Source organism: Natrix helvetica (genome assembly GCF_964273705.1).
Source record: "Natrix helvetica genome assembly, chromosome: 2".
NCBI lineage: Eukaryota > Metazoa > Chordata > Lepidosauria > Squamata > Natricidae > Natrix > Natrix helvetica.
The window spans coordinates 147,462,386-147,476,344 of NC_138552.1; the positions used below are offsets into that span (position 1 = coordinate 147,462,386).

A 13,959-nucleotide genomic window follows, 5' to 3' on the forward strand; every position below is an offset into this window, starting at 1 on the left:
CTTTTATGTGCCAAAGTTGGATGTAATTTTAGAAGTAGTGCTAAATGTAAATAAAAGTCAAAGGAAGCCAGATTTTGAAATTTAAGGTAGTAAAAAGATTGTACCAAATAAATCTGGGATTTTGTTTTCTGGAGTTATATCTTCTCCAGTAGCTAATTTGGTTTTTGGCTGAATTGTTTAACCTGTTTGTGAACACAACGGACTAGTCTTCAAATGTCATGGTTCATTTGGGACTTTTTAGAGAGAAAATGAAAACTAAAGCTCAGGTAAAGGAAGGAAATCATCTCTGTAATACTCAAGAATGTGCAGAAATGCAATCATGCTCATTTCTTAATAGGTTAAACCGAAAGTCAACAGTGTTTACTGTCTTTATTAATCCTGAATACTTTTAAGTATTACTTTTTTAATGAGCAGTGGTATCCTTCATTAAAGAAATACTTTCCATTTTGGGGGGAAAACCTGACACAGCTGTGACCATAAAATTATCATTTTCTTCTAATAATCCTAAGGAAATGTACTTGCGTGCAAAGGTACCCATAATAAGCATACATATAATGAGACATTTATGATACAACTTTATGATAAAACCTGTCTAAATTGGTTGGCAAATGAAATTGTGTTTAAATGCTAAACTCTTTATATTCATTCTTGTGGGGTTCTCTCTATTAGACTTCCCTTTTGATTAAATGTCATCATTTCTATGCTTCCTATATTCAAGTAGTCTGATCTATAACTCGGATAAATCATCTTTGGAACCTTTCACTTTTCTTTGTGCAAGATTCTCATGGCTGTTTGCATGTACTTTGAGGCCTGCTCTTTTAAAGGCAGATTGTTGTTTGTTCCTTTTTTATGCTTTTATTTCAATGTCTTCCACTTCTTTGTGTGTGTTGACAATATTACTTTTTCTCCTTTTGTCAGTTGTCAGCTTTATATTTTCTCTTTAGATGTTATCGCTGTCGGAGGTTTTATGATTTTCTGTTGTGAAATAATGCAAATGAAGTTTTCATTGTATTCAACCTGCCTTTATTTCATTCTTTGCATATAATCCAGTTGATCTTTATTAAGCTATGGCTTATATTTAGCCATCTGAGACTAAGTAGTTTGAGTTCATTATGGTTTACTTCTGAGTAGACATATAGAAGATTATATTGTTAGTCTCTGGCTCCTGCTTACTATTATCTCCAAATTCCTTATATATTATTTTTCAGGTCATTTTGGTCATTATAGGTAGTCCTCGACTTACAACCACAATTGGGCCGAAAATTTCTGTTGCTAAGTAAGAGAATTTTGCCCCATTTTATGGTCTTTTTTGCCACCGTGCTACACTGATTCACAGTAAATGAATCCCTGTAGCTGTTAGTAATGCAGTTGTTAAGCGATTCTGGCTTCCCCATTGACTTTGCTTGTCAAAAGGTCAGAAACGGTGATCACATCATCCAAGGACACTGCAACCATCACAAATATAAGCCAGTTGCCAAGCAAGAGCCGAAGTGGTGCAGTTGTTAAGAGTGCAGTACTGCAGGCTACTTCAGCTGACTACTAGCTGCAGTTCGGCAGTTAAATCTCTCTTGCTCAAGATTGTCTCAGCCGTCCATCCTTCCGAGGTAAAATGAGGACCCAGATTGTTGGGAGAAATATGCTGACTCTGTAAACCGCTTAGAGAGGTAAAAATAAGTGCTATCGCTATTCAAATTTTGATCACATGACCATGGGGATGCTGCAGTGGTCATAAATGTGAAAGATGGTCATGAGTCCCTTTTTTCAATGATATTGTAACTTAGAACAGTCACTAAATGAACTGTTGTAAGTCGAGGACTATCTGTATTAGTGCAAATCTGTTTTCATTTCCTTGAGCTTTAGGTTTAACCAGGTGTTAGCTAATTATTTTTAGTGTTCTCCATATGTATGGATATATGTACAAACCTTTGTGTATGGGCAAGTTTACAGTGCAGTGCTGGTTAGTTCTAATTATTTTAACTTTTTATTTATTCAGAAGCAAGATAGTTAATAGCCACAATCACACGCAGAACCATATAGGTTTACACTGAAGATAAACCTTTTAAGAATACCGTGTTTTTCAGAGTATAAGATGCATCTTTTCCCCCCCTAAAAGAGGGTGGAAATGTTGGTGTGTCTTATAAACCGAATACAGGCATTTTTTTGCTTCCCGAAGCCCCGCCCCCACTTCCCATTTTTGTGAAAAACAGGGCCATTTTAGCCTTCTCCCAGCCCCCAGAAGCACTCTGCAGGCTTCAGTAGGGCTGGGGAAAGGCAAAAATGCCCCGGTTTTGTGAAAAATGGCCCATTTTCCACCTGTTTTTGTCAAAACCAGGGGTGGTTTTGTCTTCCCCCAGCTCCCAGGAGCACTGTGCAGGCTTCAGTAGGGCTGGGGGAAGGAAAAATGCCTCCATTTTTGCAAAAAATGGCCCGTTTTCCACCTGTTTTTCACAAAAACGGGGGCGGTTTTGCCTTCCCTCAGTCTTGCTGAAGACTGCAGAGTGCTCCTGGGGGCCAGAGAGGACAAAACCTTTTTTTTCTTACTTACCTCTTCGAAATCTTGGTGCGTCTTATACACCGGTGCATCTTATAGTCCAAAAAATAAGGTAATTTTTAATATTCGGTAGGCACAATTGCTAATGCAGGAGTATGTTGTGTAAGTGACATGTCATTTCCTTCTTCCTAATTTCATATCAGCATTTTGTTTGTTACCAAAAAAAAATCATGTGCAGAATTCAAATGCCTCTTCCTCCTCAACTCTCTCTAAGAAATATTCTAATTTATTGGGATGTACCATATCTTTATGGTGTGAGAGTTATGCTAATGTCCCATCCAGTGAAATAACCTGGTTGCTTGAGAGGGAAATCATTTTCTGGTGATTGTTTGTTTGTTTGCTTTCTTGCTGCTTGCTTCTCTTTGCTTCCAGCAGCTTTGTGGCAGCTTATTGCCTCTTTGGGTGCTGAAGCCTGACAGACTTTAAGTGTGATACATTGGGCTGTTTTAGTAAGAATTGCTTTCTTTGCAGTGTGAGGTAAAGTTTGCTCCAAAGAGATTGCGCTCAGAGGGCAGGCCCGGTGATGAAGATGAAGGAGAAGATGACTCGGATTTGGACGATGAAATGTCTGCCAAGGCCCGCTATTTTGGCTACCTCAAGCAAGGACTTTATTTTGTAACCGAAATGGAGCGTTTTGCTCCTTCCAGGAAACGTCCTCGCACAATTATAAAGAATTACCGGCTTGTGAATCTGAGATCCACAACCCCTGAGGAATTGTACCAAAGGAAAGTAAGTGTGAAACATAAGTCCCCTCTCTAAGTATGGGTGATTTTTTTAAAAAAAACCTTAAAATAGTTTAAGACCTGTAATTATTTGTATTTTTTAGATGGTTAAGTTTTGAGTTTATTTGTTTACTTCTATCCCGCCTTTATCATTTTTACAAATAACTCAAGGTGGCCAACATATCCAAACACATCTTCCTCCTCCTATTTTCCCCACAACATCAACAAACCTGTGAGGTGAGTTGGGCTGAGAAAAAGTGTCCGGCCCAAAGTCATCCAACTGACTTTCATGCCCAAGGCGGGACTAGAACTCACAATCTCCTGGTTTCTAGCAAGGTGCCCTTACCAGTAGACCAAACTGGCCCTGTTTTCATTATATTTTATTACGCTAATTTCATTAGATTTGCCTTCCAGGTAATGTATTAGGATAGGAACTGTGAAGAAGTCTATTCATTTGTTTTCACATACCATGAAAAAGTGATGGCTGTTTGATTTTCTTATGGGAAGACTGATGGAAATGGGCTTTTTGCCCCATAGTTTTCTTCCACTTAATAAATGTTTAATGCCTTTCCTCAGCACAAAAAGTCTGCCGAGAGGAGATTTCTTTTCCTGGCTTAGCATTTAAAACTTTCAGTACCTTAGGAAAAATTCTCACTCTAGTAGCATAACAGTTGTCATGTGATTGGAGTATAAAATTGAATGTCACGGACACCTGTTGTTATGTCCTGGTCACAAATTCCTTAGCTTGACTGTATTACTGAATTGCAAACTTAGAGGTCTTTCACCATTAGTCTAAGATTGCTAGGTATTCAGCACACATAATAGGTCTCAGTTTGTCCATTTTCGTACTACACATTGACCAATTGTTTTTCTCTCAGAACTATCTCAATTGAGAGAGGAGAGCTGACGGCACAACGTGCGATCTTGGTGTTCCGAGATCGCAGTCGAATTTCTGCCACTGGACGGTCCATTTGGACCTAAACCATCCCGCAGAGACGGTGATTGAGAACGGCACCTCCTGCTGATCTCAGGGACACCGCAAAGTCTCTGAAAAATCCAGGAATAGCCCTTTTTTTCCGGTGACAGAAACGCAGCTAATGAAGCTGCTGAAGTTGGGACAGCTCCGGAACGGGAAGAAAGCGGAAAGAGAAAGTGTGTCGAATTACTTGGAATATAAAGAAGATAATAAGAAGGATTATAAAGAGGGTTGTAACAACAGGAGGAAAGCAGTTACACTGCCACTTAGAGGCTGGAGGCTGGATACATTGTTTTTTCTTCTTTCTCTTTGATCACTTGAGATTCAAGGTTCTTTCAGTTTGTTTACTGACAGTGATAGTAGGAAGAGCACAAGTTGTTTATACAGGTGCCTTTTGGAAGTTCTATCACTAGCTATTGGAGGGAAGACAACATTTTGACTTGAAAGATAATAAATGAACCTGTTTGAAGTTTATTAAAATAGCCTTGAACCCTATAGTGGCAGTATCTGCAAAATTGAAAGAATGGCTCAGCAGGAAAAAGAAACTGTAACATTGCAAAAGATTATGTTTGAAATTCAAAATCTATTAGTTGTGACAGAGAATTGAAAAGAGATATGGAATACAAAATAGAAAAATATGATGGAGAAACTGAGGATGTTTACCAAATGAAGAAAGTGGAGGACAGAGTTCAAAAGATGAAAAGAAAAAAATGAGCAAAGAGATAAGAAAACTCTGGATACCGACAACAAAGTGAGCATGGTTAGTAATGGCAAGAGCGGAATATGGAAAGGGGAGATAGATGGATTGGAACTCTACCCCAGACTACAAAGCACAGAAGAAAAGACAGAAAAATTGACGGAGATAAGGAGAGAAATCTTGACAGAAGCACTAGCGATAACCAAAGATAAGCTGATGGAAAGAATAGATGTTGGGTTTCAAGCTTTTATAATAATAATAATAATAATTTAAATTTATTAGCCGCTCCCTTTCCGAATAGGACTCGGGGCGGCGTACAATGGAGTAAAAAACATATAACCTTTACATAAATCCATGACATACATAAGTACATAGACACACATGTTCGGAGGAGGTTAACAGATACAATGCATAGACAATTAAAAACCATTAAAATACCCTAATTATAAAACCCCATGTACAATCCAAATTCAAAATGTTAAAAACAGACAGTCAGGAGGGATACGAGAAAATTACGGTTGAGCCAGGCCAGATAGTTGGAAGAGGTGGGTCTTCAGTTGTACACGGAAGGAGCGGAGATCGGAAGTAATCCTGATGTCCCGGGGGAGGTCATTCCACAGGGCTGGGCCCATCACAGAGAAGGCTCTGCTCCTGGGTGTCGCCCCCCGACACTGTTTGGCGGTCGGCACCCGGAGAAGTCCCTCTCTGTGAGAGCGGATTGGTCGTAGGGATGTGTGGGGCAGGATGCGATCCTGCATGTAACTAGGCCCTGTGCCATGAAGCGCTTTAAAGATCATAATCAAGACCTTGAAACGCACTCGGTAGACCACAGGAAGCCAGTGCAGCTCGCGCAGGAGAGGTGTTACAGGGGAGAATCTAGTCCTCCCCATGATCACCCGCGCGGCCGCGTTCTGGACCAACTGTAGTCTCCGAGTGCATCTCAAAGGAAGCCCCATGTAGAGAGCATTGCAGTAGTCCAGGCGAGACGTCACCAGCGCATGGGTGACTGTGCGTAGGGCATCCCGGTCCAATAAGGGGCGCAATTGGCGCATCAGGCGAACCTGATGGAACGCCCCCCTTGCCACGGCTGTTACATGGTCATCCATGGACAGCCGGGCATCCAGGAGGACGCCCAAATTGCGCACCTGTTCCATAGGGGCTAATTGCACGCCCCCAATGGCCAGAGATGGAAACACCTGGTTGAACCGGGGCGCCGGAAGCCACAGCCACTCCGTCTTGGAAGGGTTGAGTTTCAGTCGGTTGCCATCCATCCAGATCCGTACGGCCTCCAAACACCGGGACATCACTTCGATGGCCTCATTGGGGTGGTTTGGGGTGGAGATGTATAGCTGAGTGTCATCAGCATACAGATGATATCCCACCCCAAAACCACGGATGATCTCGCCCAGCGGTTTCATGTATGTGTTGAACAGGAGAGGCGAGAGTACCGAACCCTGTGGCACTCCACATGTGAGAGGCCTCCGGGTCGATCTCTGCTCCCCTGCCAACACACGTTGCGTCCGGTCAGTGAGGTAGGAGCCAAACCACCGTAAAACGGTGCCCCTGACTCCCAGCCCCTCCAGCCGGTGCAACAGGATACCATGGTCGATGGTATCGAAAGCCGCCGAGAGGTCTAATAGGACCAGGATAGAGGAACAACCCCTATCTCTGGCCCGCCAGAGATCGTCCACCAATGCGACCAAGGCCGTCTCCGTGCTGTGCCCGGGTCGGAAGCCGGACTGGCGCGGGTCTAGATAATCATTTTCCTCCAGGTGGCGTGGGAACTGCTGTACCACCACACTCTCTACAACCTTCGCTAAAAAAGGAAGGTTGGAGACTGGACGGTAATTGACTAGGTCCGTCGGGTCCAGGGAAGACTTCTTGAGCAGGGGTCTCACCACCGCCTCTTTCAAGGCGGCTGGTAGAGACCCCTCACCCAACGAAGTGTTCACTAGGACCAGGAGCCAGTCACGTGTAACCTCCCAGGATGCCAGTACAAGCCAGGAGGGACACGGGTCCAATAAACATGTGGTGGGTCGCAGACGTCCACGCAACCTGTCCAAATCCTCGATGGCAACCGAATCAAACTCCTCCCAAAGCGGACCCTCAAGACTCGCCACGGGCGTCTCTACTGAACCACTGAAGGGGGTCCATCCCGTCCGGATTTGAGCGACTTTGTCATGTAGATATTTCCCAAACTCCTCTGCTCTACCCTGTAAAGGGGCTTCCCGCGGCCTCTCAAACAAGAGGGAGCGAGTCACCCGAAACAAGGCGGCAGGGCGGTTATCTGCAGACGCAATAAGGGCAGCGCAATGTTGACGTTTGGCCGCTCTTAATGCCACAAGGTACGTCCTCAAGTAGGCTCGTGCCTGTGCTCGGTCAGATTCGGAACGAGAGGATCTCCAACGACTCTCTAGGCGTCTCCTTTGGCGTTTCATCACCCTTAGCTCCTCGGTAAACCAGGGGGCCAGGGTGGTTCGTCGCCGCAGGAGAGGCCGCAAAGGCGCCACCCGGTCCAGGGCCCCGGTAGTCGCACTATTCCATGCGTCTACCAGGTCCTCCACTCGGGGGCGGGTCAAATCCACAGGAGGTGGCCCAAGCTCCGTCTGGAACCTATCTGGATCCAACAGGCGCTTGGGGCGGAACCATCTAATACCTTCCGGTTCCGCCTCCTCGCGGTGTGGGGTAGCACCAGGGAAGTCCAGCCGGAGAAGATAGTGATCCGACCATGACAGGGGAGTAATGGCTAAGTCCCCTATTCCCTGATCACTCATCCACCGGCCTGAGACAAAAACAAGGTCCAGCGTGTGACCTCCCTCGTGGGTAGGGCCCTGAATTAACTGGGTCAGGTCCATGGCTGTCATGGAAGCCATGAACTCCCGAACCCCCTCAGACGCTTCTCCCATCGACGGCAGATTGAAATCCCCCATCACTATAAGATTGGGGGTCTCAATCGCCACCGATGAGATCAGCTCAAGGAGTTCAGGCAGGGCCGCTGACGTATAGCGAGGAGCCAGGTATACTATCAGCAGGCCCAACTGCCTCCCTGGGCCCCATCTCACGACAAGGGACTCACACCCGGCTGTCTGTGGCACGGTGAACTCTCTCGGCTCAAGGTCTTCCCGAATAATCACTGCTACCCCGCCGCCCCTCCCCTGGGCCCGAGGCTGATGAAATGCTCGATAACCTGGTGGGCACAATTCAACGAGGGGTAAACCTCCCTCGGAGCCCAACCAGGTCTCGGTTATTCCTGCGAGGTCCGGCTCCCCCTCCAAAATAAGATCATGAATGAGGGGGGCCTTATTGACAACGGACCTCGCGTTGCATAACAGCAGTCTCAGGCCTGGGGCCTGTGGAACCTGACCACCTAGTATGCAGGGGTTGGTACAAACGACCGGGAATGACCAAAAGCCCCGGTCTCCCAACCGACTGCGCGTTCTTAATGTGTCCTCGCACCTGCCCCTCCCCACGACCGTTGGTATCAAAGAGCCCTGTAATGGAATGTTATCCTCCCTTTCCTCACCCGCTCCGTTCCTTCCTCTTTCGACCACACCTAATTGCCTGGCTCTACTATCACTCCTGATCTGGTCCTTCCCCCCCCCACCCTTAAAACCCTTTACAAATTTTAAAAAACAATTAACTAAAAAACCCCTTAATGCACGCTTCCTCCACCTCTCTGGGTTAACAAACCCGTCCTCGAGGTGGGCCCTTGAAAGGGCTGGAGGCCATGACTGCGAGAGGGGGGACTCTCGCAGTAGCAGCAGGTCTAGTCTCGAATAAAGCATAATAAAGGGCCAGCGCTCATCAAGTGGGTGCTGTCGATGTTAATGTAAGTTAGCCAAAACCACATACATCCAGATGAAACGGATGAAATAGTCCTGGTAGGGATAGGCAGATGGAAATAGTCCACATCGTAGATGAAGATGATGGGTTAATAATAATAATAATAACCAGCTGGTGAATATGGAAGCTTGGGCTGGAACTGAGACGAAGGCCGCGGTGGGTGGTAGAAATAGGTAGCCCTAGATGAGTGAGGGGGGTTGTAATCGCACGGGGGGGGGGTACAGGGCAACCCTCCGCACAGGCCTCTGATGTACCACTAAGTCCATGGCCTGTGCTCCAGCGCCTCTGTCCCCGTGGCCTGCCTTCAGCACCAATCATGGATAGTCCTCGATCTGTCCAGCAACCCTCGGCCGTTTTTAGCCCTGGAGAAGCGTTCCGACCTCCCCGCGGCCTGCCTGTGGCCTACCTTCTGTTTTTTCCACTCCCTCCGGCGCCTCAGGCCTCGCTCTATTTTCCTTCTTCCCTCCGGCGCCTCGGGCTCCATCCGGGCCTTATTCTCCTCTCCGCGGCCCTCCCGCCGGTCTGAGTTCACCAAGACCGGCGCAATTCGGACCGCTCAGCTCTCCCACGACTCTCGACTCTCCCTTGGCTCTCCCTGGGTCGCCGCCATCCCGTCCCGGCTCTTTGGATCCTTAATTCTGTCCATTGGGTCGCCGCCGCCTTCCAACCGTCCTCCGGCCTCCTCCGCCCCCCCGTTCAGGGCCTTGCCGCTTCTCCGCTCCGCTCCGCCCCGCACCAGCTGGTGCGCCATCTCCCTCGCTCCTGCCCGGGCAACCAGGCAACCAGACGGGCCAATTCGGGTCCCAGGCAGAAGGCAGGGTGGTCAGCCAACAGGAATTCCGACCCTCGGGATGAAAAAGAGGGTTGGCAGCATCCCCAGCCCGAAAGAGAGCTCCGCGCGAACGGAGCTCAGAGGTAAACCTCCATTCCCTCCGGAAGCTCCTCCTCCTTCTTATGAGATACGAAAGGAATAACATGTTGCCAAGAGAAGTTTATACAAGATTTATTAAGAAAGTAGCAAGAACATTAATGCTACAAATGGCAAGAGATATAAGACCATACTATTACTGGAAAGATACAGGTTGATGCAATGAAAATGTATAATAAAAAATTAAGCTAAATTTAGTTTACTAGTAGTATGTATAAAATGAAGGGACAATAGCTATAGTTAAATAATGTTTAATAGCGATAACAATACATATAGATATATTAATTTGATAATATGAAATTTTATATAAACAACACACGGAGATTATGAGGAGGTTTAAAAGTTTTATCTAGAATATGTAATAAAGATGTATTGTGATTGAATGATCTTAGGATAATTTAATGGAATGTTATCATATAATCCTATTCTAGATTTTGAATATTATGTATAAAAGGATGTAAAAACAATTATAGTCAAATTAAGATTGAGATATAATAATTGTGATATACATGAATATAGGTGAATTTGAAATATGCGATTTGATATGAAAAGCAGGTGATGACTATGGAAGAGATGCATGGAAATACTGTAACCAACTGACACACTTTCTACAATTTGTAATGGAAGATGTTTTTTTTTAATGTTTGTCCTTGTTCAAAAACAAATAAAAATTGTTTTTTTTAAAAAAGAACTATCTCGATTGTATGTGAATAGTACATGTGTTTACAGATTCTCCGAATAAAAATAAATGATAATTGTTAAAATAATAAAAGTTTTGCATCAGAGAAGCTGACTTCTATAATGGAGTCCAGGTGAACTGCTTTAATTTCTATATGCTTTGTTTTTAGATTGATAATGAAGAATACGGGGAAGCTTTGTCACTAGCTCAGACATATGAACTTGATTCTGACCTTGTTTATCAGAGGCAATGGAGGAAATCTGCTGTTAGCGTGGCTTCTATTCAAGATTATTTGGTAGGTTTTATTATGGGAATACTGGAATGGAAGAACTCACCAAAGGCTACTTGCGATGGCCAATTCATAACGGTCAACTCCCTGTGGGAGAACTTGCCATGACCAACTCTCCTCAGGACAACTCTCTGTGTGACAATTCAACAATTCAATTTAATTATTTAAAATAATTAAAATGTTATTTAAATTTTTGTCGTTCACATTTTATTTTGCCCCTCCTTTGACATCCTTTTTTTAATGATCCTATTTGATTATTTTGATCCCATAGCGAGTTGATCATGGCAAGTTGTCCCGTGGCAAGTTAACCACAGCAAGTTGACTGTAGCGAATTGACTGCAGCAAGCTGGCTATGGCAAATTGGCCACAGTGAGGTGTTGTAGACCTTAGAAAAACAGTATGTATATGGAACTTTCCAGAGGTTGCACCTACCTAGAGCTTTGCAAATAAATTTAATAAGTATGTAAGTAAGTACAGGTAGTCTTCAACTTGCAACAGTTCATGTAGTGACTGATCAAAGTTACATTGGTACTGAAAAAAGTGACTTACGATCGTTTTTCATACTTACAACTGTTGCAGCATCCCCATGGCCACGTGATCAAAATTCCGACAGTTGGAAACTGACCCATATTTATGACGGTTGCAGGGTCCCGGGGTCACTTGATCCCCTTTTCTGACCTGACAAGCAGACTCAATGGGGAACCCTGCTACACTTAACAGTGTTACTAACTTAACAACTGTACTGATTCACTTAAGTGTGGCACGAAATTTCATAAAATGGGGCAAAATTCACTTAATAAATGTCTCATTTAGCAACAGAAATGTTGGGTTTGATTGTGATCAAAAGTCAAGGACTACCTGTAAATAGGGTTACCTCCCTTTTCACTCTTATTGTATACCCCCAAAACCATTCCTAAGGATTAAAGAAATTTTCTGCAGTGTTATAGGGAGGAGTTATATTGAAAAATTGAATATGTTCAACCAAGCTTTCCTGCACAAATAGAAGGGCCTTTGTGCTTGATGATTGCAATTGATTTTGATTATACATTTTGGCAATATATATGGGATAATAATTATTTTTTAAGCAAGGAAACCAATATTTTGTATCATGTGTCCAAAAGTAGATTTGAACAATGAGTCTATCCAGATCAGTTAATGAAGAATCCTAAAATCTGCTGATGGATTGAATGTAGCCTAACTGGCTTTAATTTCCTATTTCTGCATTAGATGGAAATAGTATTTTGTGAAACATTTATGGTAAAGTGCTTTCCATGCGTAAAAATTCAGGCTCAGTTCATAATACATTTCAAGATTGTATTATATTCTTGCCTGAAATATTGAAGAAAATATTACTGGGCCGCATAGATGATACAATCCTAGATGGACACATGGATTAACTTGATATAGTGAAGCAATCAATACTTTCCTTTCTTACTTTATTATCAGAATGTTCTAAAAAAAAAAGTCAATGTAGTTTTTTCCCTGTTATTTTTTTGTGGGGCAGAGCAAAATTAAGAAGCGTTCTTGGGTACTTCATGAATGCCTGGAAAGAGTTCCTGAAAATGTGGATGCTGCTAAAGAATTGCTGCAATATGGCTTGAAGGGGACAGACTTGGAGGCTCTTATAGCTACAGGGAGAAGAGAAGACGGTGGCAGGTTCGTTGAAATGGTTTATTGAGTCGGCTGTCTTCTTTTGCGGTCTGTTTTAAGAAAATCTCATAGCCCATGCTGAAAAATAACTTGTGATGGATGCATAATCGTCTCTGGTTCCTTTTGAATGCCACAATCTTACAGGAAAATGAAATGCACGAACCTGGCTCCTTACTTACTACGAAACAATTTTCAAAAGAATAAAATTTGATTGAAAGATTAATTAGATACATGCAAAAACATGTATCTAGGAATAGCAGAAATAGGAATAATGATCTTGGAATCTTTCATACAGTACCTATAATCTTTTTTCTAGGCATAAGTCTGACTCTGTTCTGCTAAATAGGGATCAGGCATCCAAATGTACTTGGGACTTTAGAGCAGCTATTTATTTGTTTATAGATTTATATCCCACCCTAAAGCCTGGCCAGGCTGACTGGCATGGGTTCCTGAAGGAGAAGTTTTGGCTAGAGGTGGCTGGTTTACTAACTGAGAAGACATCCCACCTTTCCCCTCCAAATGTTTCTTTTTTTAGTTTGTTTTAATTTTCCTTATAATCTTAGTCCATTTTTATATTTATAATCACTGAAGGTTTGTTTTATCCTGATGGAAGCCACTCAGAGTTGCCTGAACCATGGGATGAATGACAAATAGATTTGATGATGGATGGATGGATGGATGGATGGATGGATAGATGATAGATAGATAGATAGATAGATAGATAGATGATGATAGATAGATAGATAGATAGATAGATAGATAGATAGATAGATAGATGATAGATGATAGATAGATAGATAGATAGATAGATAGATAGATAGATAGATAGATAGATAGATAGATAGATAGATAGATAGATAGACAGACAGACAGATAGATAGATAGATACTGGTCGATAAATATTGTTTTTACAAATAACTCAAGGTGGTACACCTTTTTCCAACAACAAACCCCGGTTGGGTTGAGAGAGCCCAAAGTCACCAGCCCAAAGTTACTCAGTTGGCTTTCATGTCTAAGGCAAGACTTGAACTCACAGATTCCCATTTTCTAGCCTGGTGCCTTAACCACTAGACCAAACTTTTCACAGGCACATTGTTTTCTATCTGAAAGTGCCAGATAGCATGATGCCTTTTCCATTTGTAATCCCTGGACTGTGAGTCAATCCTTAAATCCCACTTGGGACAATTTTATTTATCAAATGATCTAGAAATATTATAAATAAAACGCATTATGTTTTGCTGTAAATGACAGCTCCAGCTGTTAGAGATCTGTTGACAAAATTTTCACAAAAGGTGAGGTAAAGTTTTTAGCCAGTTGTTTCTCACTTAGTTGTCTTTCAGAGAACCATATTGCTGTCTGCAGTTTTGTAAGCATTTCTTTTAAATGTGATTTTGCATCTAAGTATATCTGGACATTTTAAAATTGTAGTCTTAGTAAGTTATACATACCCACTAGAGGTGGGTTGCTACTGGTTCGCACCAGTTCAGGCGAACCGGTAGTGGAAATTGCGACTGGGTCACCAAATAGGTAGGGACAGCAGGCTCGCCACGCTCCTGAACCAGTTCCCTGGTCGCTGCAGCATGTTTTTTTTTTTTACATTTTTAATGTAATGCACATGCGCAGA

General features: G+C 43.3%; 1 protein-coding gene across 1 annotated transcript in view; it reads left to right on the top strand.

Moving 5' to 3' along the window:
* NBAS (NBAS subunit of NRZ tethering complex) overlaps window positions 1–13,959 on the top strand; it is a 179,926-nt gene that overhangs the window by 33,312 nt on the left and 132,655 nt on the right. The window contains exons 15-17 of the mRNA XM_081945203.1: window positions 3,023–3,280; window positions 10,566–10,691; window positions 12,190–12,341. Coding sequence (XP_081801329.1) covers window positions 3,023–3,280; window positions 10,566–10,691; window positions 12,190–12,341 — 536 coding nt within the window. The remainder of the gene's footprint in view (window positions 1–3,022; window positions 3,281–10,565; window positions 10,692–12,189; window positions 12,342–13,959) is intronic.